Genomic DNA, 27195 nt, shown 5'->3' with positions numbered 1-27195 from the left:
AAGTGGGTCGTCTCACGTGTTTGCTTTGAATTGTTAATCTGGTAAATATAAACATAACACATCCACAATATATATATACATATGTACAAATATGTACTCCTTCGATACCTAACATGATATATATATATATATATAACGTTTGAACGGTTTTTACTAATAAAATTATACAGGTATAATAACGTTTACGTGTGCATAAATTTTCTTTTTGTAGCTTTTAAATTCATCATGTATTATGTTTATGTGTTTTTGTGATTATTCTTATTTTGGAAATTATACTTTAGTAGCTACACCTGTTTTGATTTAGTACTTACTTATTTTTTCTTTCCCTCTTTCTATTATTTTTTATTAATTTTGTTATATCCATTTTTAAGCATTTAATTTCCTTCAAATGGTGTGTTCATATTTTTTTTCTTTTTTAATGTATAATATCCATATTTTTTACTTTTTACTAATTGTGTAGAGACTATAATGCTTTATACTGTTTCTTATGAAAAAAAAAAAAACAAAACAAAATTATGTTAAAACAGTATTGCTGCATAAAAGGTGAAGTTACTTCAATCAAATTGTACAAAATTTGATTTTAATATTACATTATAAAGGCTCCTTTCTTTCTTTTTTTTTTTTTTTAAAATGGAAAATTATTCTCACTCAAAGAGATAAAAAATTTTATATTATTTTATTAATTTATATTTTATTTTTTTTATTTTTTACGAATATTTTTCATTTACCCAAATTTACCTTTTCTACAAGTATTATGTGTATAAATTCATATGTATTTGCACTCATTTTATAAAAAGGAGATTATTTTTAAAACGTTCTTTTTTCCCACCTATTTAAGTATCATTCATTTGTGTTTCCCGGAGGAAAGAGAAAAAAGAGAAAAGATCAGTTGTTGCTTTATTATGTGTAAGGAATATTATAAGAATACAATTTAATACTTTTACAAAAACGTTTTATTTATGGTATGTTATTAAAATAAAATGTAGTTTCTCCTGCTTCTACCTTTTTTTTTTCTTTTTTCTTTTTTTAATTTAATAATTTTTGCCTCAAACAAATAATATAATACCACTGCATTATCGCTTTCTCATCCTATAATCGCGAACATGTATTAGTACTGCGATATATATATTAATATATATGTATATATTAGTATATATAAACATATGCAACTTTTGTAAATGCAAATAACCAATTTGATACGTCTGATTTGTTTATTTCCTTGTTCATGTGCCTTACCTTCACAGTATTCCCACCTCCACTTTATACTTATTTATGGCTTTACTATTATCTGGTTGTGAGAAAGATAAAATAGGTGTAAAGGATGATTAAGAACTGCAAAAAGTACATACAATTTATGCATACGAGTTATTCGAGATTTTCTAGTCTGAAAAGCAAAGCTTATGATGTGACAGATCACCACTATGATGCTGTTATTGTAGGTGCAGGTGGGGCAGGGTTACGCTCTGCCTTAGAATTATCTAAAAATAAATATAAGGTAGCTTGTATAAGTAAATTATTTCCAACCAGATCTCATACAGTAGCAGCTCAAGGAGGTATAAACGCTGCATTAGGTAATATGACAGAAGATGATTGGAGATGGCATGCCTACGATACTATTAAAGGATCAGATTGGTTAGGAGATCAGAATGCTATACATTACATGTGTAGAGAAGCACCTGAATCTATTTTAGAATTAGAAGAATTTGGTCTTCCTTTTTCTAGAACGAAAGATGGGAAAATATATCAAAGAGCTTTTGGGGGGCAAAGTTTAAAATTTGGTAAAGGAGGACAAGCATATAGATGTGCAGCTGCTGCCGATAGAACAGGGCATGCCATGTTACATACATTATATGGACAATCCCTTTCATATAATTGTATCTTTTTTGTTGAATATTTTGTGTTAGATTTACTAATGTTAAATCCGAACGAATGTATTGGTGTTATATGTATAAACATAGCAGATGGGAAAATACATAGGTTTTTTTCACCACATACAGTCATTGCAACAGGAGGTTATGGTAGAGCGTACTTATCTTGCACATCTGCTCATGCATGTACAGGTGATGGGAACGCAGTAGTTGCACGTAGTAAACTACCATTACAGGATTTAGAATTTGTGCAATTCCATCCAACTGGTATATACCCAGCTGGTTGTTTAATTACTGAAGGTTGTAGAGGAGAAGGTGGCATTTTAAGAAATAAAGAAGGAGAAGCATTTATGATGAGATATGCACCTAAAGCTAAAGATTTGGCAAGTCGAGATGTAGTTAGTAGAGCTATGACTATAGAAATAAATGAACAAAGAGGATGTGGTCCAAATGCAGATCATATCTATCTAGACTTAACTCATTTACCCTATGAAACAATAAAAGAAAGGCTACCTGGTATTATGGAAACAGCTAAAATATTTGCAGGGGTAGATGTTACGAAACAATACATACCAGTTTTACCAACTGTTCATTATAACATGGGAGGAATACCAACAAATTACAAAACGCAAGTATTAACACAGAGTGTGGATTTTAAAAAATTAAAAAACAAATCAACAGATGATATTATTGTTAAAGGTCTTTACGCAGCAGGAGAAGCAGCATCTGCATCTGTTCATGGAGCTAACAGACTAGGAGCAAATTCTTTGTTAGACATTGTAGTATTCGGTAAAAGAGCTGCACTAACTATTATGGAAATAGATAAGCCGAATTTGCCCCCAATAAATGGAAACTTAGGAAATATAGGAGAAGAAACATTACAAAGAATAGATCAAATAAGATTTAATAAAGGAAACATTCAGACATCTCATGTAAGAAAAAAAATGCAACTATGCATGCAAAAACATGCTTCCGTTTTTCGTATTGGTCCATTATTAGAAGAAGGATATAAACAAATACTTGATATATGTTCTCTTTTTAAAGATATATATGTTAACGATAAAACCTTAACATGGAATACGGATTTATTAGAAACATTAGAGCTTGAAAATTTATTAACCCTCGCCTCCCAAACAATATTAGCTGCCATAGACAGAAAAGAATCGAGAGGGGCACATGCACGTGATGACTTTCCTGAACGGGATGATAAAAATTTTTTAAAACATTCTTTAACCTGGATGACTGATAGAAATGTTGAAAATTCCAAATATTTTACTACATATAGGAAAGTTATTACAGAACCATTAGACAACGAAATGAAGCACGTTCCCCCTGTTAAAAGGGTTTATTGAAACTTTTGCTTCATTTACTTCCCCTCCCCAGACTATGTAATCTCTCTTTTAAACATTCATAGTGTTTTCCATAATATGCAAATGTGTTTGTGTGCATGTATATATTTTGTTACATATGTATGGGTAGGCACCTATACACAATATGTAAACTCCCACTTCTTCCTACTTTTATTTTTTTTATTTGTTATTACCGTCAAATTCCTGTGTAATAACTTTTCTAATTACAAAAAATTTAAGTTCATTATTTTTATTTGGTACTTTCATTTTGAGAAGTTAATATCTTTTTTTTTAATTGTTTTTTTTTTATGAAATTTATACATATATTCTCGCTAAATATATACATTGCCATCGAAAAAAGATATAAGTTAAAAATTATCCATATAAATATTTCTTAATAGTTCATGTTCCAGTTATTTTTGTTTTCTTAACTATTCTATTTTAATTAAAATGTTTAAAATTACCATAATTATTTGTTCCATATGTTTTGGGGTTATAACAGGTACTAAATGTTTTCACCCCTTTTTCTCTTTAAAAATAATGCTTTATTTTAACGATACAACTGAATTTCATTTGTCCATGTTGAACGTATTTTCTTAAAATATAAAGGGGCGTTGCCGAGTATACAGCATACATACATATACACATACATATACAAATGCATAAACATAATAGATATTCATACATATATATATATTAATATTGTAAAATTCATGTAACATTTTACGCATTAATTATTAGAGCAGAAAAACAGGAAGACACTGCGTTTTCCCGCTACAGATGTTCATTCCAAATGTGTATAAAGTTAAAAATAAAATGAATAATGAAAAATTATCGACAAATGAATTATAAACGATAACAGAACAACTGGACAAAGATGTCTTTATAAATGGACAAGCAAGATATATAAAAAAAAAAAATGCTTAAAAAGTAAGACAAATTTGCAGAAAAAAAGTAATAAAAATTATACAGAATTTCTTACAAAAATTCATAAAGATTATACAAAGTCGGATAAAAAATTACTTAAAAATTAGCAAAAAAATCCATGCATATTTTTGCATCAGAATTTATGTTGTCAAATAGTATATACATTATTACTCAAACTATAAGGGGGCAAAGTGTTAAGATATATATTCATATATATATGTATATCCGAACTTGGTCCATGCTTTGTGTTCCGTAATATAAGCACAACTGTTCATCATTATATCCACCATTATAAGGAAGAAACGAAATGAAAATATAATGGTATAAATTTAATCATTATATTTACCTTCTCTATTCCTATTCAACCCATTCTCCTGCTAATATTTTTACTGTAACTAAATTGCGCTCAATTTTTCGTATATCTACTATTTGATTTTTCCCTAATATTACTTCTTAAACCCTATGGATATTAACTTGTCTAAACATACATGTCCAAAATTTATCCAATTCCCACAAGAATATGTTAATAACGCACCGGAATTCGAAATTACCCAAATTTTCCCCTTAGCATCAAAGTCTATACAAGATATTTTTAAATTATCTTTTATTATTATTTCATTCCAATTACATTCATTTTTATTCCAAATAGCTAATGCTCTCTTTGAGTTAACAGCCCATAGGTCCCCCTTATTATCAAAAGATAAACTTGATAATTTATGAAAACCCCTATATTTTATTTTACACCATTTCGTTTTATTCCATTTTAACAATTCCCCCTTACGGTTTATACACCATAATATATTTTTTCTATCAAACGCTATATCAATAATCTCTTCATTAGCTAAATTGCCAAAATTTTTAAACCTGTTCTTCATTAACTTTAAAATTTCGTAAGAATTATTTATGCACCAAATATTACCTTTATTATCATATCTTGCTTTCATAAAAAAATTAAAATAGTTCTCCATTTCTTCCCATTCATATCCATTCCATATTTTAAGAACATGATTTCTATCAACCACAATAATATTTTCAAATGTTTTTAAACCATTGTTTAAATTTAATGAATCTTCTTTGAAATTATTTGAAGTGGTGCAAGGCAATTCACCTTTAATAATTTTGTAAGTTAACGTTTTACTTTGAATTTTTGTTTTTTCTTTACTTCTTTTCTTGCTACCTTCTAAAGATATGTTTATTTGTTTATCTTTTCTATTTCCTCCCTTTTTTTTGTTATTCTGTGTAAAATTATTCTCTTTATGTGTTAAGTATACTTCCTTATTTTTTACTTCTTCCTCACTTCTATTATATTTTTTTACTTCTTCCTCTCTTCTATTAATATTTTTTTGTTCCCCTTCTTTTCTATTATTTTTTTTTTCACCCTCCCTTCTATTATTTTTTTGTTGTTGTTTTTCTTCAACTTTTTCTGCCTTTTTGTTTATATGAACATCGTGTGCTTCAGATATATCATTCTTTCTATGAGAATTTCTTGAAAACATAATATTATCCTTGCTTTTTACATCTCCCCAAAATAATGTCTTTTGTTCCCTGACCTTTACGTTATCATCCTTTATTTTTGAATATTCTAATAGAACTGAACCTTCTTTCATTATTATCGCCGAATCATTTATATTTTTTTTTATGGGAGGAGCGTATACAACCTTTTGCTGTTCCTTTATGCTTGATATTTCTTTATTATTGCGTTTTACATTTCCTATAGTAATAGAATTTACACTTTTCGCCTTTTCTAGAGAACTCACTCTATTAATAGGAAATTTCATATTTTGATTTTCATAAATAATTTTAGGATTGTTTTTATAATATGATTTTAATGGTGTACTAATACTGGAACTAAAATTTGTAGGTACTACCATTGAATTTGCATTCATGTAGTTACTAGTATTTTTGTTTATATCATCATGTTTCATTTTGTTAAAAAGATTAATCATTTGCTTTCCTTCCTTTCTATTTTCGGGTATATAGCGAGAAATACTATGTTTCAAAGATGCTGTTTCAAATTTGTCCCCAACTCTACTATGTTGCACATATATTTTTGAATTTTCGCTTCCATTAAAATTATTTTGATTATTAAAGCGGTTTGTATTATTATTCTTTAATCCATATCCTTGGTAATCTATTGGTAAAGGAAGTATGCTTCGAGATATATTGGATGGACCGCTTACTATATTTTCATTTTTATAAGGATTCACATTTTTATTATTTATATTTAATATCATCGGATTAGTGTATTCATAATTTGTCTTTTGGCTTGTGTACATTATTAATATTATTACTACTGTTATTATTTTAACTTTTTTTTTTATTTTTTAGTTAAAGACGCACTTTAATGAACAGATCTTGATAAAAGTTTAAATAAAAATTATATTTGTTATTTTTGTTATGATATCTCATACATTTTGTAAGTATAAATTGTTAAAAAAAAAAAAAAAAAAAAATTGCCTGTTAAAAAATGGTATAATTATTATTTTATTTTTCAGTTGCAACCAAATATATCAAATATTTACAAAATAAAATAAAATAACGTATGGACTATCTGAAGTCTGAAATATTTTTGTCTTAATGAGACTTTATTTAACTAACACTGTGCTTTTTACAGTTGTAAAAGAAACATAAAATTAAATTTTATAAAACGTTGATTTTTTTATGTTCTATGCATTATTATGTTGTAACCACAGAAATTTGCTTATACATACATATATACACACAAGATTTATACATAGTAAGACGCACCAGAGCTAGCCATTTTTTTTTTTTTTTTTTAAATTTAAGCTGATAAGTAACTACGACTTTGTAAGAACATATTTCTTCAACTGACAAAGGAGGCCATAGTTTAAATTTAAACCATTATTAAAATAATATATACCTTTAAACGAAATTGTAATACACAGTTTGTATATTACTTCATAACGTATTCTTCTCCATATTAATATAATCATAAATCAGAATAAAAAAAAAAAAAAATATATGAATTGTACATAATTTTTAAAAAAAATAACTATTTTCCCCATATATAAAGAAAAAAAAAAATATATATATATAACATGAATTTGTAATAATTTTTAAAATAAACAATTGTTTATTCTATATATAAGGGGTGGGGAAAAAATAAAATAACATAATACCATTAATGATTACTGATTAATTTTTACTCATTGTATGGTAGTTACCTTGATTTTATCTTTTCATATTTCTCTTGAAAAGCAGTTAAATTATACTGCATATTTAATTTTAACAAAAAAATGATTAATACGAAAAGATAGTAAGTAGTAAGTCACAATATAAAGTTCAAAGGTCATTTTTAAAAGAGAGAATGTAAATTTCATATAACTTTTACAAACTGCTGAAGCATGCTTTCTACAAAAGCACACACAAATGTATATATGTATGTACATATGCTTGTACATATGTATGCACATGTATATATAAGCAAGTTCAACTTAAATAAATAATGCCTATAAAGGAGACATTTACAGCCTTTTGGATCTACATCCAAAGAAAATGAAGAGTCGAATTTTATAGTACATTTCACTTGAAAAAAAAATTGTAAAAATGATAAAACTTACATTAGTATATATAAGAACATATATATATTAAAATGTTATAAATATTTAGGAATCTTAACAAATATTAAAAATAATATATATGTCTCTATCCTTTTAATTTTTTCTCTGAATATTTTTTAAGCACCTTTATGTTATCCATCTTTTTTATTTATTAAACTGATGTCCACATTTTTGATAAACTTATGATGGTAGGATCCTCTCGGTAAACATCTCTAAATGTCATTGGCTTAGGATTACTAACATCGATAATGCTTACAACGCGGTTAAAAAAATGAACCTTTCCGGATTTGATGGCAGTTAGTGTATAATCTCTTCCTTGTTTTACCCCATATCCAGGCTTAAAGGTTCTTCCTCTTTGTCTAACTATAATATTACCAGCATGCGCAAAATTATTTCCTAATACCTTTACACCCAAGTTCTTGGGGTTACTATCCCTACCATTTTTTGTGCTTCCTACGCCTTTTTTTTTAGCCCATAGTTTATTAAAACGCCTAATTTTTATTATACTTACATTTTTATAGGAATTTCTTATAAAGCAATCTTTCAAGTAATGTTTGTTAATAAATAAATTATGCTTAAAATTGTTACATATGTTATTGCTTTTTCTTCCTAACAAATTTATTCTGTTAATATATAAAGGTTTTATCTGCGTAGTTTTGATGTTTTTCTCCCATCCCAAAAATTTTAAATAGGTCCTTGATAGCTTGATATTATATTTTGTTTTTGCACATATAACACATTTGATTAATATAAGTAATGTAAACAAACTTTGGAAGCTCATTTATAAATAATTTTTATAAAAAGGAATTAGCAACTTGCAACTTCGTATTTGCATTTCGCAATTTCTCTCATATATATGTATGTATATATCTTCTGCACATTTGATTCGTATAAAATAATTATTAACATATTTGTATTAAAAGTGTAAACATATATATATGTGTATGTATAAATACGTGTTTACAACTGTACATATTACACAATGCAATAAATTTTTGCGTATCAATTACATAAAAAAAAAAAAAAAAAAAAAAAATGGTCACATCAATATAAAAAAAAATTAGCGTTACTAAAAAAAAAAAAAATTTTACATGTCATAAAATTTAAGAACAGAGGTATACCATTCATTAATTTTATTAAATTGACGCTAAGACTGCATTTCATGCATATCACGAATCTTTTAATCTAAGTATAGAAAACTGTTACATGGAATTAAAAAAATATATATTAGCTGATAGCTAAAAATAGAGAATACGTACATATACACACAAATATTTACACGTGCAATGATGAAGTTTCCATACATTTATTTTTTGTTTTATTGCATTTTAATTACTATAAATTCTGATGAAGAAATATACATCAAGCTAAATGAATATGAAATAAAAAATAATTTTAGTGTTCGTGTCTTGAAAAAGTCTTCTATTAAATGTGGTTTAGAAATTCGTGATGAAGCAGAAATTGAAATGAGGACATTTTGTAAGGCCATTAATATTATTTTTTATGCTCATATTAAACAAATTGTTCAACAGAAAAATAAACTGATGTTCCGTGTAATAGCCATTAATATATATATGTAAATATAGCTTTAAAATAAAAATTTTATTAATTTTATTTTATTTATTTATTTTTTTTTTTTGTCATGCTTAAAATGATCACATGTAGCCCCTGGGGTGAATATTATGCCACAAATATTATCGGTAAAACGTATATAAACATATAATACATACTTACGTACCCACACATATACCTATGTGTATATGTATAATCCGTTATGTGCTATAATTGTCCGTTTTCAAATAAGTTTTTAACATAATTCAAATTTCTCAGGACTATCAATATGGCTATGCTCACCAGAAATTTATAGTAAATTAATATGCGTGTATATATAATGTAATATAATACTTTTTCTCTTTCATTCATCCACCTCTATTTTTTAATACTGCTTATGCCTTATTTTATTATTATTTTTTTTTTTAAATACTTATTTCATCATATTTGTTGAAACACTTGACTTTTTCGAAGGTTGGAGAACATAACGTATCTCCTTTAAATAAGGGATTAAGAGGAATGTGCATTGGTGAACTCAGGTTCAAAAAAAAAAACAGTCCTTTCTTCTTTTTTTCTTTTTTTCTTAGATTATTATAAGCATTAACATTATTTTCAATATTCAACATTTGTTTACATATTGATATATTTCTTCTACTCAGACGTATTGGTATACTTGTGGCAGGCATCGGGAAAATATACTATGAAATCACCCTGAAAGACTATAAAAAGAAAAGCGAAATTAACACAGAACTTTAAGCTGTTTTGAGGCATTCATACATGTACGCATATTCATGCGTATACATTTGCATACAAATTCATGCGCATACATACAATCTATAAGCATTGTAACAAAATAAATTTTCTAATTGTACAATTTTTCAAAGGCATTTACCTGTTGCATTTATACGCTTGAAAAAGATTTTCTCCTCTCCAAAATTTTTTTATACTAATAATATGAACAAAACATTGTACATGATACACAATTAAAATAGCTAATTGCTAATATCTAATAAAAATGAATTTCCTAAAAAACGCAAAATTATTAAAAGAATTTTTCTCTTTATTAACAAAATAATAAAGTAAAATATAAAAAAAGAGTTAATTAATAAGCGAATTAACTAACACTTCATGCTTTAGTGAACTTGCAAAAAAAAAAAATAAAAAAAAAATAGCAAAAATATAAAAAACATATAAAATAAGAGCAAAATAAATAATTACAAAAACAAAACCAAATAAAAAGCACGCACAAATTTGATCATATAAAAAAATTCGTGTAATGGAAGAATAAAAAAATAAAAATAAAAAACAAATTGAGAAAATTAAAAATAGGTTTATACTTAATGTATTCGTTAAGCATACTTATTTAATATGACTGCAAAATTAAAAATATATGAGAAGAAACAAAACAGCTACTTAAAGAATGTACTACAAAATATAGCGCACTGATTTAAACTACTAAAACGCACACCTATTAAGAGGAATTACTGTACAAGTGAACGAGCTAGCAAGCGAGTAAAATATATATATAAATATATGTATATATATATATATGTACATATATGTATGCACATATATGCATGTGTATATATATGTGCTTATATTTATATATGTCCATACCTGTAAAACTTTTATATTCATATGTATCAACCTGCACGCGTATGTAATAACAATCGACTGGGACTACGTTTGAAGTAGCTGGAAAGAAATAACAAAATGTCGTTGAATATTCAGGAGCAACAAAAAAATAGCGCAATCAATATGCTGAACTTAAATGATTACAATGATAGTTTGAACAATAGCGACAATATATTATATTATTCGCATGACAAGATATGGAAAATATTAATATATGATTCGGAGGGTCAGAATATCTTAGCCCCTTTACTGAAAGTAGGAAATTTAAGACATCATGGTGTAACATTAAATTTAAATTTACATAAAGAAAGAAATTCAATACCTGAAGTGAATGCTGTTTATTTAATAGATAATAATAAAGAAAACATAGATAAAGTTATTAGAGATATGATAAATAATATGTATGGAAGTTATTATATAAATTTCCTTTCCTATATAAGTGATGAAAATTTTGAATATTTTGCTAACGAATGTGTAAAAAATAATATAGTATCTTATGTATCAAAAATCACAGACAGATATATAAAATTCATTAGTTTATCGAGTACCACGTTTTCGTTAAATATACCTCATTGCTTTAAAATATTACATGAAACAAGTGATAATTTAATACAAAATGCTATGGATCAAATAACTGAAGGGTTAGTTTCTTTTTTAGTTACCTTAGGGGTTGTTCCAATTATTAGAGTTTCACCAAATAAAACGTATCCCTCAAAAACTATTGCAGAAAAATTGCATAAAAAAATTTATGAATTGTTAAATTTAAGGTCTACCAATAATTATGTTTTTAACTCAAAATCTATTCAAAGACCTCTCTTAATTTTAGTGGACAGAGATATTGATTTAAGTGTCATGATACAGCATGCTTGGACATATCAAGCCTTAATTCATGATATTTTTGACATAAAACTAAATAAAATTTATTTGAATCAAATTAATTCCAGTGAACAAAATAGTAGGAGTGGAAGAAATGGTAACATACCTAATAAATATTACGATATTAATAATAATGACTCCTTTTTTTTAAATAATTGTAATAAACCCTTTCCAGAAGTTGCAAATAATATCAGTGAATGTTTAAACGAATATAATGAAAAAATGAAAAATTTGAACAAGAATGACAAAACGAACAATGATAACATTACAGGGGGTTTAATGTCCGCCATGAATATACTACCAGAAATGACGGAACATAAAAGACTATTAGATATGCATACAAATATATTAACTGATCTAATAAAAGAAATAAAAGAGCGAGATTTAGACAAATTTTATGAAAATGAGTTTGATTTTGAATGTTCTAATGAAAAAATATGTATACAATATATGAACAATATTTTAAATTCTATAAAAGGTAATAATTTTGATAAATATAGAGCCTTTTTATGTTTATATCTTGCCAAAAGGAATTTAAATCCTCAAACGCTTGATGGCTTTATTCAAAAATTAAATAGTTTAAATATAGATACATCATCTGTCAATTTTATTAAACAGTTAGAAAAATTTAAGTCAATGAATATAAATATAAATGTAAATACACCCTTAATTCATTCAAATAGTGGAAGTACAACATTTAAACAACAGTTAAACACATATAGTAATATATTTATTGATAAAGGTTTTAACATATTACAAGGTGCCAAGAATTTATTACCAAGAAGAAGAGAAATAAAAATTACGAAACTTGTTGAAACGCTAATAGAAAATAAACCTTCTTCTTTAAATGAACAATTTATTTATATTGATCCTAAAAACCCTCCAAGTACACAAATGGACAAATTATATATTAAACAAGAAAATATAAAAGATTGTATTATCTTTGTTATAGGTGGTGGTAACTATATTGAAGTGTCAGCTTTAAAAGACTTGGAAGAAAAAATGAATAAAAAAATTATATATGGTACAACTGATTTTGTGCGACCGGAGAACTTTCTTCAAGAGCTCAACGAAATAGGACGAGCCTTTACCGTTTGAGCCTGCCATATGTGGAAGATAACAAAGTGGAGGCCCAAGCGATACTCGTGTGTGGAAATTTGTTATGTAAACTTTATCAGTTCCTTTCACTCTCTTTTTTTGTCTTTTTTTTCGTATATTTTTGGCCAATCTTTGACCAGTTTTTGTTCCATTTATGGTCAATTTTTTCCATTTTTGCGATGCTGCTTAAAATGTTATATTTCGTATGGTGTACCACTGCATTGAAGACCAAACAATTACATATTTATACGCACAAAATTATGACATAATATATATTCAAAAAAACAAAAAATTGTTGAAATTTGAAAGATATATTTGCTGTAAACATTTTTAAAATATTGCAAATGTGAACATATACCATTTTGGTGCCATTTTCCTTATTTTTTATTTAGTCTTTCCCCATCATTCGTTCATTCTTTCCTTCATTCGTTCATTTCTTTTTTCTTTTTTTTTTTTTCATTTATAAGCACAAACAAAAATTAAGCATTAACCCATATGGTGGAACTTTTCTACATTTCGAGCAAGCAGAGGAAGTTATAATATTGGTTGTTACAAATACGTGCATACATAAACATACATATATATGTTCAAATACTTACATATGCGTACCTGTGCGAATATCTATGATTACCCATTTTAAACAAAAAAAAGGAATATGTAACTATGTGTGTACAGTCATATTATGCATTTACGCTATGAGACCATGCAACAAAAATGAGCGTAATTAAATTTATATTTTCCCTTTTGTTTTACGTAAAAAGAGTATTACCACTTCATTAGACAAAAAGAAAAGGAAATATACTAATGAACAAGTTAAGCATCAAATATCTACGCCAATAGGTGAATGGACATATGCGCACAAAAAAAATATGTGATAAATTGTGCATTTACACATACTAATTTATTAACTTTATAGTATTTATTTGCTCCCATATCACCTCAACTTAAGTATATCATTACTTTTCTTTTCAATTTTCCGTACATATATAAATAATTATAGTACGGAATAATTTTAAAAAAATATATTTTATTTTTTTCCTTTCATTAATTTTTTTTTCTTTTTTCTTAATACAATATTGTTAACTTTATACGGACAAAACAAAGTTCGGTAAAACAATATAATCTTATGTCATTATTATCTAATTACAACAAGCTATCATATATTAAAATACATTATACATTGAAATATTTAGCAAAATAGTTACTGTATACATTAAGAATTTTCTTAAAAAAAATTTGTTATTATTTATTTTTTTCATTGAAAAAATTCAATTTAACGTTACTTATATATACTTGGTAATAATTTAAATAATATATGAACCCTTGACAACTCCAATAAAAAAAAAAAGGCATTCATTATGCCTACATGAAAATTTGGTTACATCCTAAATTATAATGTTTTTATATTTGTATATTTAGCTGAAGTTCTATTAATATACGTTTTGTTCAAATTAAATGGAAAGAAAAGTAAAATGATATATAAGGCAAAATTATGCAAATGATAAACAATATATCTACAATAAATATATATGTTACATCTACGCGTCGTTCTTTCAATTTATATTTTCTGCTTAAATATCATTTTCCTGTTTTTCGCTTTTTTCGTTTTTCAGCTTCTTCATTTTTCATTCAAAACGTTTAAAATTTAGAAAAAAAAATTTTTATTTTATGTACAGGTTATATTTAAACGTAAATAAATATTCACATTATTTTTCTTTTTTGTGAAACTACTTCGATATTGTGAAGTTCATCTAGCTCATTGGGTTATATATATATATATATATACTTGTACGCAAAACGCGAAATATGTAATATATATATGTATACTATAAAATATTCATTATTAAGTATACATAACATAAATCATGTGATAAATACATATACATACCAAAATATACGCTATAAATATACATATGTATTTATATATGTACATATATATCACAAAATTTTTACACACATATATAGTAAAATATATACGTATATACATTATTAAAAGTGTAATGTACATATATCATGAAATATGTTTTACTTATATAACACACGAAATATACAATATATAGTTAAGTTTGGTATGTATACTTTTTGTGATGTGAGTTTATTCTTACAAATAAACTTTTTTATTTGTAAATTTGGTACATTGTCAATCTATAATTATATTTCGTTTTAAAGATTTTTGTCCAACGCACTTTAATCAATAATTTTGACGCGACAGTATTGTCTTTTTTTTTTTTTAAGTACGTGATCCTTGATATATTTATTGCTCTATTTTTATTAATTTTACCCTCTTAAATTATATATATATATATATATATATATATTTATTTATTTATTTACGTATATTTTTAATATATATTTGTTTATACATTTGTATATACATTTGCATATATTGCCCATATACTTCATATTTATTTACACATGTATATATGAATAAAAATATAAATTTATTTATATATATATATTATATATATATATATAAAATACATTTTTCTGCATATATATAAATTTATACAAGACGACATGTATAAATGCTAATTTATCGCTTCCTGTATTATTCCATTTATGCTAATTTTTTTTTTTTTTCTTATTTTATTAAAAAAAATTAAGATATTAGCTCATTGATGAGCACGCTTTAAAAGGCTTAGTTTTTATCCTTTTATATTATATATGTATATATGTGTATAATATATAAATATATGTATGTGAATATATGTACAAATATGTATATATATATATATATATATATATATATATATAACATTACATGCATGTATATATATTGCATTATTGCCTTTTTCTTTTTTTTTTTTGGTAAATATATTACACACATTACCCACTTAAAAGATATTTTTTGACAAAAATAGAAAATCCATTTGTTCACACTATTTTTAATTTATATATATATATGTATATATATAAATAAATAAATAAATAGATAAATAGATAAATAGATAAATAGATAAATATATATATATATATATATATATATATGTATTTTTTTTTTTTTTTTGCTTTATATTTAACTTCATGTTTACATATACAATGTATATATATTTGTATATATACGCATGTATATATACATGGAAAATTAAAAATTAATGATTAAAGTTTAATTATGAAATTATGTTTATTCGACTTAATTTAAGTTGTAAAAATATATATTTTTTTTTTTTTTATGATTTAGTATTATAGTATAATATTTGTATAGGAACTTTTATTACAAATCTTTTTCTTTTCTTTTCTATTTTGTTTTTTTTTTTTTTTTTTTTTTTTTTTTTTTTTTTGGTTATATTTTAAATACACACATAATAACCTAAAAAGAGGGCAGAAGAAAAAAAAAAAAAAATAGGAAGAGGTATATATATATTGATGGTAGTTTTCGCAAAAATCAGACACTTCTTTTTGGTAAAAATTAGAAATCTCATTTTTAATAAATCAGAAACCCCCTTTTTTTGAAAAAATCAGAATGCTTCTTTTGATGAAAATTATATCCTCCATCTTTTAAATAAAAAAGGGAAAAGGTTTTTACAAAAGAACAGAAGCCTAATTATATATAAAAAATAAGTCTCAAGTTTTATTGCAATATTATGCCTTAAACTAAAAAGTCATATTTACCACTCCAAACCAAGTTATTGTAAATATATACATTTCTTTGTTCGTCACGAGAACTTCACAAAGAACCTTGCAGAGAACCTCGTAAAAAATCTTACAATTTTTTAGAATTAAATGCCATTTTTTTCCTTTATTTTTTTGTTAAACCATATATATTATATATATATATATATATATATATTATATATAATATATATATATGAAAAATGAAAAGTGAAAAACAAAATATAAATAATATAAAATAAATATTACAAAATAAATATTACAAAATAAATATTACAAAATAAATAATAAAAAACGAAACATGTAGGAAAACCATTTTTTAAGCTACACACTTTTTAAAAATTAAACATTTTGAATAATATACATATACATGTTATGCATACATACATATATAGTACATACATATGTATAAGTATTATATGTGAGTATAACAGTACAGAATTAAAATAAAATATCCACCATCAATATTATCACTACTAGCTCACATTGTACTTTTTATTAAAATAAACATCTATATATTTATTATTACATGCTGCTATCGTCCAAAATTAATATAGTAAGGTAGTTAACAAAGAAAAAAAAAAAAAAAATTATTACTATAAAATTGTTTATATTGTTTATTTTATATTATGTACTTACTAAAAAATCGAAGCAGTAATATAAAGAATGATTTAATTACATATATATATATATATATATATAAATATATATATGTATACACATATCACACACGAAGGGATTAACAATATAATAACATTCAGAGTATCACAAATTCTACTAGTACAATAGCATAAGAAGAGCATCAGAAGGAGGGGAAAAAATACAGAAAAAAAGAAAAAAGAAGAAAAAAAATATTTAGATATATAACAATGAATCATCAAACATCATTAACGAGAAAGCAGTGCGACTTTACCAAGCTGTTAGTACAAAAAAAAAAAAAAAAAAGAAAAGAAAAGAAAAGAAAAAGAAAGAGAGAAAGAAAGAAAGAAAAAAATGAATCCTAACAAATAACTTTAAAATATATATGTAACACCATTTATATGTAAGTGTATGACTTTAATATGCATATATTCATATGTACATGTATAAATGTATTTCGGTATATATAATATATGTAAACATATACAACTGTGTGCATTTCTCGTAGTATTATGGCTGGGTATGATTTAGAATTAAACAATGGAAGCACACAAGATTTTGACGTGATGTTTCATGGGCCAAATGGAAGTAGGAAGACTTTATAGTTTTAGAAATATCTACACATTAGTGTCGCATGCGTGTTTATATATACACATGTGTATGTATGTGAACCTCTTTGTATGCATGTGTGTAAGCGTGTATTCGTATTAATCCTCGTTATAGCATATATAATTACATATGAATTTGTGTTTATAGTGGTATCCATACCTTATTAGTATATATTTGTGTGTATTTTTGATTTCTTTTCAAATTAGCCGCATATGAAGGAGGAATATGGAAAGTTCATGTAACCTTGCCGGATGATTATCCTTTTGCTTCTCCCTCTATAGGATTTATTAACAAATTATTACACCCGAATGTTGATGAAGCGTCTGGGTCTGTTTGTCTGGATGTCATTAACCAAACATGGACTCCGCTATACAGTAAGAATAGGAGTATACAAACGCGCACACAAATATGCATGCGGACGAGTATATGAAAATGCATATGAATATAGGAACGGATAGATGATTGTACAGTATAGCACACCGATACACCTACCTTCTTCTTTTTTTCCTTTTTTTAAGGCCTTGTAAATGTTTTCGAAGTTTTTCTACCCCAACTTCTCACCTACCCTAATCCATCTGATCCCCTAAACAGTGATGCGGCTTCATTACTTATGAAAGACAAAAATATTTATGAAGAAAAAGTAAAAGGTATTCTTTTCGATATATTTTTTTTTTTTTTTATGTTTCCTTTCCAGTGCTTGTGTGTTTTAATATTTTTCAAATTGAATTATGAATATGTATTTTCTTCACTATAAATACATACTTTATCATTTCAATTTTTTATATTTTCATAATTTTTTTTTCCTTATCAACAGAGTATGTTAAGTTGTACGCAAGTAAAGATTTATGGGATAAGCAAAAAAAAGAAAAAAATACTTCAAATATGAATGGTAACATATCACCAGTTAGTGAGTTATCATATGTCGACCAAGAAGTCCAAGACATAGACCTTGACAACTTATGACCCGTACCTTTTTTGTGTGAGTCCCTTATTTATAAATTATGGAAAACGGAAAATATGAATGAATAAGATGAAGAATGTTAAGAAAGAAAATAAGAAGATGAATAAGAAGACGAATAAGGAGACGAACAAGAAGAATAATAAGGAGAAAAGAAAGCAGTAAAAACAAGCTTAATATTGTATATACATGTAGCTCCCTCACTCCGTTTTAGTCACTTATGCTTATATACAACTAATTTATATTTAGTACAGACTTGGGTTTGATGCAATTCTCTTTTTCCTTTTTTTCCATTTTTTCCTTTTTTTTTTTTTAAGCCCTTATTTTTAGTTCGCGAGCAAGAAAAATGAAATTATATAAAGTAAATTTACATTTTTTTATCAGTTGTATCTTGTATTAAAAATTTTTTTTTCCTTTTTTTTATATTCATTAAAATTTAGTACGAGAATATATATATATATATATATATATATATATATATATAATATGTACAAACACAATTCTCCCTTTTTTTTTAACAGAAATTTTTTATTTGTAAATTCATGTTTATGAGTACTTACCCAAATGCATTAAAAATGCTTTCTCTTCTCTTTTCTTTTTAAATATTACTTTGTAAAAAACTTAAAATTTAATATTATACTGTATACTATTTAAATTTAGTAGACCTACATATAATTTTTTTTTTCTCTCTTTGATGCTATATTTCACTGACAACTTCTTTCATAAATATAATTATTTTTTGTGTTATCAACATTTAGCAGCTAAACAAGAATTTAGCGTGTTATATTAAGGCCCTTTCTTTTCAAGTGAACATTTGTTGAGAAGAATGTGTGCCTGTATGGTTCATTTTCGACCTTTTTTCGTTCGTTCGATTGTGCATTTTTATATTCATTCGTTTATGCACTTTTGTGTTCATTCGTTTGTGCAATTCTGCGTCCATTCATTTGTGCATTTTTGTGTCCATTCATTTGTGCATTTTTGTGTTCATTCATTTGTGCATTTTTGTGTTCATTCATTTGTGCAATTCTGCGTCCATTCGTTTGTGCAATTCTGCGTCCACTCATTTGTACATTTTTTCATTCTTTTTTTCTTTTTTCTATTTAAGTTCATTCATTTAACAGTATAAAAAATTAAGCAAACTCTGAACAATTCAATTAGTATGTAAAATAGTAAAATTGAGGAAAAATTTTAATGGAAAAATAGTCTTATGTTGTACATATATATGTATATGTACATACGTATATACATATATACATACATATATATATGTACATACCTGCTTAAATGTTCTCGTATGAACATAAACAAATACACGCACAAGAACGTGTGCATACACATAAACGTATACATTTATATAATCCAATACAAGTTTAATAAACAAGATTTTTTAAAATTTCTTATTTATCAGATTAAATTTATGTGTCAATATATTCTTACAACTGGTGGCATCGTTCTGGGAGAAATTTGTTTATCTTAACATAAACATGTTTTTTAATCATTATACTATGCTCTACTATACTAACTATACTATACTATACTAACTATACTATACTATACTAACTATACTATACTATACTATACTTTTTTTTTTTTTTTTTTTTTTGATAACATTCAAAAATAGCACTAATTTCTTTTTTATAACGTTATTTGTTTCTCATATGTTTTACCTTAGTATCCCTTGCATTTTCTACCTATAAATTGTAGCTTATCTTTTTATTGTAATGGTCCGTTATAATTGTTCTTATTCGCTTTTCCCCTTTTTGACCTTACACTTAGAAACGATTTTTTCGTATAAGCGTCCTTAGTAAAATTCTGTTTACTTCTAACAAAACCTATTTGTAAATTATCTTTATCAAAAATAGTGTAGTAAGATTTTAAAAACACTTGGCCCAAGGTCCAACCATCTATATGATCTTCCTCAGATTGATCATCTGCTTGAATTCCTAAAACACATTCTCTTGTTGAGTTAATCTCATCTAAATACTCAATGACATAGTCATTTGGAGACAATACTAATTCAATAATAGCTGTACCATTTATTGATTTCATTTCTTTTGCTCTTATTTGAAATATTATGTAAGGTAATTTATGTTTATCCTCACAAGAATTTATTGTTAAATCGTTTAAGTAGTTTTCCATAGTCTTTTTTGGAGCATATATTAAAAAGGTCCCCGTATCAACTATGGATTTACTCCCTCCATCGTGAAACCCTTCGTATTTTACTATCAGCTCGTCACCTTGCTCCTTGTTCACATTAGGGGCATTTTCCTTTCTGATTCCAACCAGATCAACTTAGAACAAGTCACAGCAGGAGAGCAAATTGAGAAAACAAATGGACTGTTATTCGCATGTACATACACATACATATACATACATATACATACATGTTCATACATATACATATATATGCATAAATACCCATACATATACATATATATGCATAAATACCCATACATATATATACATAAATATACATACGAATTGGCAAATACATCTATTAAGAAAAACGAAAAAGTGCTGCTTCGCTTTTCTTCGCCTTTCCAGAATCTTGTGAATACTTGTCCAAAAGCCCATTTCAGTTGAAACTGGGGTCCAACTAATTCAGAGGAAAAAGAAAAAGAAGGAATGGAAAATAGAACACAAAATAAAAACTTTTAACGCTAAATTACTAAAAAAAAAAAAAATAAAGGAAATGAAAATTTCATCCCTTACATAATTTCTTCATCGGGCGATCTTTTCAATCGATTATCCACTCCACCAAAGGTAATATATCCTTCTGAAAAAAAAGCAAGACAAAAAAAAAAAAAAAATTATTTATTCTCTTTAATATCCCAAAACAAAAAGGGTTCACGCCTCTTCTCATCCTAGCGTATAAGAACGTATCCATATATGTTTACCTCTATCCGATATATAGTATCCAAAAATATTTTTGTAATTTTTAGCTGTCAAGATTTTGTCATCCTTCACGTGATCTAAACTGAAAATAGTGTTAGAGAAAGATACATGTTTTGCTTTTTAATTCTATTATTTATATAATATTGTTTTGTTGTGTTATTTCTTTTTTTTTCTTCTTTTTTTTATGGATATTATGAATAAATAAAATGTTTTTAACGAACAATGGCTTTACTCCACGTTTTTGGGAATCCTCGTTCTCGAATCCCAAGCCCAATATACCATCCTTATTCGATAAAAAAAGTACACACATAAGAGTATATACATGTATATATATATATGTACATGCATAAAGCACAATTTACATTATTATCAATGCCCAAAAATTGCCAGAATATTTCGTAAAACGCCTGTTTACCCACTTAAAATCTTCTAAAACTGGTATATCTACTTGTGTCTGAGAAAAATAAACGGGTATTATGACGTATATTTAAATTTTGCATTTACATCATTTTAAAATGGGAAGGATATGGTGTGTGTGTGTGTGTGAATATATATTTTGAAATGGGCATAAAGGCATCTTTCAAGAGGACCACGAATCTAAGTGGCTGCAAAAAGTGTGTTGAGACATACAGCAAAAGCGATGTTTGTATCAGGAATGGACAAAGCTTTCCCTAAATTCACTGTATCATATCCTGAAAATGTCCGTAACGGTTATAAAGAAACAGTTTAAAAGTTCGATGGGTTTAGGAATACTTTTTTGATGTATACATACATATATGGATAGGTATCTAATACAAACATAAGTATTATCAGCAATTGAAGTTGACTAAGGATAAAGGAAGAGGTAGTACTGAATAAGCTTGTCAATAATTGTAAATCTCTATCATTTACCGTCAAATCCCATTATTTTTCCACTAAGATATTTTACTTCTAACAAGCTGGGTAATCCTTTCTTGTCATATTTATATTTGAAAGAATTGGTCCTTTTGTACTTATTATGAATAATAGTATTATTAAATTTTGAACCTTTACAATTTTCATAGGGTATCCAAAATTCCGTTGAACCAGTATCAAATAAAACATTAATTTTGTTTTCTGAATTTTTTCCAATTGTTACCTGTCCATAATATGTTGATATTTTTTTCGAAGGAATATCTTGCTTATTTAATTTTATTGATATCACATTATCTCTCTCATTTGTTTGTACAAAAGAACTCATTACAAAAGCTCCTGGATATTCCAAAAATTTGAAGTGCTTCGAATAAGAGTTTCTGATATATTTTGCATTTTTTTCTGGTATTGTATAAGTTTCATTATTTATCCTACTGTTCAAAATAGACAAGACAAACTTTATTAACAATATTTTCAGAAGAAAATAAACACTAATGTGAGCTACTACTCTGTGCATACTTATAAATATTGCTTTAAAAAAAAAAAAAAAAAAAAAAAAGCAATCAGACAGACAGACAGACAAACAAACAAACAAACAAATTTACTTGTGCGGACTAACGTAGAGAACAGTTATAAACATAATAAATAGAAAAAGAAAGATACGATTTTGAAATTTTATCATTAAAAAAAAAAAAAATTAATTTAATTTAATTTTTTTGATAATCAATTTTTAGTTATACTTTTCACTATCTTTCCTCATTTTTAATATCATTTATTTGCATTTCCCTTAAAACTGGTTTAATCTGGTGCTTCCAATTTTGTATGTTTTATTTTTGAACAACATCTGATGTCTTTACACTTGAAGTTTTGCTCTTTTTTTTTTTTTTTTTTTTTTTTAAAACAACTGCAAATGTAATTTAAGTCAAAAGTAACACAAATATTAACCTTTATGTCAAGGACAGAAATCAGAACAAAATGAAATCATATATGTTGTAGATGATGCTTACGTGTTGCTATTCGTTCGAAATAACATAAACATTTTGAAAAAGGAATATCATAATAGGAAACAGCAGCGGGAGCGGCAGCTCCATCTGGTTAGGTGAAGTAAGGGAAGTGATTGAAAATATTTGTATACATATGTGCGCACGTAAATACATACATACATTTATGTGTGTTTGTATACAGAATCAAATGAATCTGCTAAAATTGATTCAAACACTTTACTCCCCAAAACCGATTAGCAAAATATGTATGTGCCAACCCCCCAAATTACGTTTTTCATAATATGCTCATTTAAAAGCACAAGGGTCACAATATAACAGCAAAAGTCTAATAGTCATATGTGTGAGTTTATGTGTAAATAAAATGTATATAGAGTCAACATAATTGTTGAAAAAAAAAAAAAAGATTTATTTCCTCTTATATTTCCAACCACGGTATAGTTTTATTTACTTTGTTTTCTGTTTCATACTTTTTTGAAGTTATATTATTTGTCTAATTTGCATTTTTTAAGATATATATCGCTAAAAATTAAGAAACATATTACTTAAGTTTGAAAAAAAAAAAAAAAAATAAGGAAGAATACATAAATACAATGATCATAATACAAATAAGAAGCACATATAATTATGTACAGATAGGTATGAACATATAATTATGCGCATATAGGTATACCCATATATACATATAATATGTATACATGTGTTAAAATAAAAAAAAAAAAAATTTAGTTTTCTTACAAACACTTTATTAAAAATATATTCATAATTTAAAACATTTTTGAAACAGGGTATAATATTTTAATTTTATGAGGGACACAAATATATATATGTTGAACTGCTGTTTTTTCTCAAATAGAAAAGAGTGCAAAAATTACAAATTGTCAAAACAAATGTACACTTGATACATATATTGCAATGTGTGTGCCTAAATGCAATGCATGCATACATACATAAATACATACATATATACGCACAACTAGTTTACGTTATAAGAAATGAAAAGAAATAATTAAAATTTTTTTTTTTTTTTTTTCTCTGTATTACAATAGCAGTTCCTCATCACAGTAACTATTCTAAACTGTAATTTCCATATGGTACTCCCTTTCTGTTATTCCTGTTTTTACTGAAACATAACTTAGATACTCACTAAAGTTGTTATCCTATTTTTGCTAATGAACCGTTTAGACTACTACGCATTCGGAATGACATGCTGCTCACTCTTGTTCTCTTCATTTGATTGCTCATGTTTAACTTTCAGCTGTTGTTGCTCGTTCCATCTAATATTTTCTTCTTCAACTTTTTGCAGACGCTCATTTATTGTCTTTTCCTTTAAAACAAAATTATTATATCCTGTGACTATTAACTGATTGTTAAAATATGCTTCTATATTTTTTCCAGTAATTGCAACTAGAGAACTTGAAGTATTATATAAACTACAATTATCAAAAACTAATTGAACATCTTTAACAAATTCTGTTGGGGAGGCATATACACCTTTTTTTAATTTCGCCTTTATACAACTAAAAGACATAGGGTTTTTAATTACATCATAATAATCCGGACAATTTTGTTTTTTTGCATCAACTAGTTTTTCAAAAATATGACCTCCTTCATATTTACTTAAACTTTGAATTATTTGGTTAGCTAACATATACCACTGTTTATTAAAAGGATCATTCAAGTTATTTAATTCTGAACTAGCATTGGATATATTCTTTGGCCATAATGCTATATCTGGAAATTTTCTTTCAAATTCTTGTATTTTTATTAATGGCGCATCTAGCCATAGGTGAGGATCTTCATCTTCCAGCGGTCTGTATTGTAGCTTATACTTTTTTCGCAGTATAGTGTCTGAGAATGGAAAAAAAAAAAAAAATATATATGAGATATGTTCAGATATTACTCAAGTGAGCATTTAGAGGTGCGGATTCACCGAAATGCCCATTTAACCCCAGTTATCAGTTGCACCCTCATCTGTTACATAAACATATATTTTTTTTTTTTTTTCAGTTACTGTTACTGTTGGGAGCCACTTGTGTATTTACGCTATTATTATTTTCGTTTTCTACACTGCTTCCTTGGTGGACCAACACATTTTCTATATAAAAATAATAAAAAAGAAAACAATTTATGAAACGTGAAGAAAGTATAAAATTTCAGAGTGTAACTGTCAACATGAACACTCATCTATGACTTCAAAAACATATACTCGGGTGCAGTGGACACTGTGCAGTTAAGCATATTTCCCATATATGGGTGCATGCACCTAGGAAGAAAACACGCTTAACAATATGTGCATTAGAAGTTCCATAAAACGTACTCAAGAAACATTTGTTCATATGCTCATTGGGGTAGTTTATTTTTCTTCACTCAATAAATAAACAGAAAAAAAAATAAAAAAGAGGACAGAAATGATAGCAGAAAGAAAAACAAACATGAAAGCAAAACAGAACACAAAAAAAAAAGAACATAAATAAATACATAAAGGAGAACAAGTGAACGCAAACTTATGTACATACATCCGCAAGCACATATATACGCGCAATATCTTCTTAACATACTTAAGCTGCTGGACTGCGCTGCAGCCTCAGTGGAGGATTTACTTATGGATCCGGCGTTTTTCAGTAGAAGGATAATGTTATTATGACCATTTCCCTTAGCAAATGTTAAGGCTGTTCTCCTTTGAGCGTCCTTTATAGATGGGTTTACACCATTGTCTAATAAACATTTAACGGTATCATACCTTCCATCTCTACATGCATAAAATAAACAAGTTTGTTTATTCAAATCTAATAAATTCGGGTTAGCTCCTTTTTTAATTAAAGTTTCTACACATTCTGTTTTCCCTTCTCTCGATGCGTAAAATAAACATGTCTGACCAAAATTATCTGCATCATTAGGGTTACAACCCTTTTCAATTAAATAATTACATAATTTTGTAAGTCCTTCCCTTGCTGCATAAAATAAGCACGTTTGTTTCATTAAATCTTTAGCTGTTGGACTACATATGGAAAACTTTTCAAGAAGCAATTTGCTTAGTTCAACTGACTCATCATCATTCTTTCTTGCAGTTACATAAAATAAGGGTGTTGATTGTGTTTGTTTATCTACTATTTCAATTTTTTTCTCAAAATCTCCATTTGCATTTACTTGATATTCTTTATAATTTGCTTCTAAAAATTTCAATACATTATCTATACTATCTTCTCTGATAGATTTTATTAAAGGCAATGTATTAAAATCTTCATACATTATTTGTTATATTTTGAAAAAAAAAAAAAAAAAACAAAAAAAAAAAAAGATTGACTGCTCTAGCATATTTTTTTTTTTTTTAAATTTTAATCCTTGTAGCATATTTTTTATTAAAAAATTTTGATTCCTGTAGCATACTTCTTTTTTAAAAAATTTAATTGCTGTAACATATTTTTTTTTTTTTTTTATTCTTCTTATTTTTGTTATATTGCAGATATTAAATAATAATAATGAACAACTAACTAATAAGTTTGGTATATGGTCTCCGCCCTTTTTACAAAGTAATAGAACAGTGAAAATATATTTGTATATATATATATGCATACATACATATACATAAATATTTATACATATGTAAACCTTTCCTTCTCTTTCCCTATTTCACCTATATTTTCCAGTTACATAATTCAAAAAATCGTGGTATTAATGTTCCCTGCTTTTCTATTTACTACT

General features: G+C 26.1%; 7 protein-coding genes across 7 annotated transcripts; 4 read left to right on the top strand and 3 right to left on the bottom strand.

The window, feature by feature from the left end:
- Nucleotides 1-1321: 1321 nt before the first annotated feature.
- Nucleotides 1322-3220, top strand: MKS88_003405 (flavoprotein subunit of succinate dehydrogenase; the record flags this gene model as incomplete). The annotated part of the gene is made up of 1 exon (XM_067216493.1): nucleotides 1322-3220. The coding sequence occupies one exon, from the start codon at nucleotides 1322-1324 to the stop codon at nucleotides 3218-3220; it is 1899 nt and encodes a 632-aa protein (XP_067073135.1).
- A 1370-nt stretch (nucleotides 3221-4590) lies between these two features.
- MKS88_003404 (thioredoxin-like associated protein 2) lies at nucleotides 4591-6420 on the bottom strand (the record flags this gene model as incomplete). Its single annotated transcript, XM_067216492.1, has 1 exon — nucleotides 4591-6420. One exon carries the CDS (start codon nucleotides 6418-6420, stop codon nucleotides 4591-4593), a length of 1830 nt encoding a protein of 609 aa, XP_067073134.1.
- A 1456-nt stretch (nucleotides 6421-7876) lies between these two features.
- MKS88_003403 (ribosomal protein L27) lies at nucleotides 7877-8506 on the bottom strand (the record flags this gene model as incomplete). The annotated part of the gene is made up of 1 exon (XM_067216491.1): nucleotides 7877-8506. One exon carries the CDS (start codon nucleotides 8504-8506, stop codon nucleotides 7877-7879), a length of 630 nt encoding a protein of 209 aa, XP_067073133.1.
- A 505-nt stretch (nucleotides 8507-9011) lies between these two features.
- On the top strand, nucleotides 9012-10032 carry MKS88_003402 (uncharacterized protein; the record flags this gene model as incomplete). The annotated part of the gene is made up of 5 exons (XM_067216490.1): nucleotides 9012-9204; nucleotides 9391-9425; nucleotides 9556-9591; nucleotides 9751-9815; nucleotides 9936-10032. The coding sequence occupies 5 exons, from the start codon at nucleotides 9012-9014 to the stop codon at nucleotides 10030-10032; spliced, it is 426 nt and encodes a 141-aa protein (XP_067073132.1).
- A 957-nt stretch (nucleotides 10033-10989) lies between these two features.
- On the top strand, nucleotides 10990-12885 carry MKS88_003401 (Sec1 family protein; the record flags this gene model as incomplete). The annotated part of the gene is made up of 1 exon (XM_067216489.1): nucleotides 10990-12885. The coding sequence occupies one exon, from the start codon at nucleotides 10990-10992 to the stop codon at nucleotides 12883-12885; it is 1896 nt and encodes a 631-aa protein (XP_067073131.1).
- Nucleotides 12886-17366: 4481 nt separating this feature from the next.
- MKS88_003400 (ubiquitin-conjugating enzyme E2) lies at nucleotides 17367-18708 on the top strand (the record flags this gene model as incomplete). Its single annotated transcript, XM_067216488.1, has 5 exons — nucleotides 17367-17416; nucleotides 17645-17724; nucleotides 17952-18119; nucleotides 18264-18392; nucleotides 18560-18708. The coding sequence occupies 5 exons, from the start codon at nucleotides 17367-17369 to the stop codon at nucleotides 18706-18708; spliced, it is 576 nt and encodes a 191-aa protein (XP_067073130.1).
- Nucleotides 18709-20416: 1708 nt separating this feature from the next.
- Nucleotides 20417-26742, bottom strand: MKS88_003399 (aspartyl protease; the record flags this gene model as incomplete). The annotated part of the gene is made up of 12 exons (XM_067216487.1): nucleotides 20417-20994; nucleotides 21262-21299; nucleotides 21416-21479; nucleotides 21601-21680; nucleotides 21820-21881; nucleotides 22014-22052; nucleotides 22229-22290; nucleotides 22490-23020; nucleotides 23497-23580; nucleotides 24709-25341; nucleotides 25511-25588; nucleotides 26052-26742. 12 exons carry the CDS (start codon nucleotides 26740-26742, stop codon nucleotides 20417-20419), a joined length of 2940 nt encoding a protein of 979 aa, XP_067073129.1.
- Nucleotides 26743-27195: the final 453 nt, after the last annotated feature.

Source organism: Plasmodium brasilianum, chromosome 10 (assembly GCF_023973825.1).
Source record: "Plasmodium brasilianum strain Bolivian I chromosome 10, whole genome shotgun sequence".
NCBI classification, from domain to species: Eukaryota; Apicomplexa; class Aconoidasida; order Haemosporida; family Plasmodiidae; genus Plasmodium; species Plasmodium brasilianum.
Note: the sequence above shows the minus strand (reverse complement) of the source record. Positions and strands in the feature narration are given on the sequence as shown.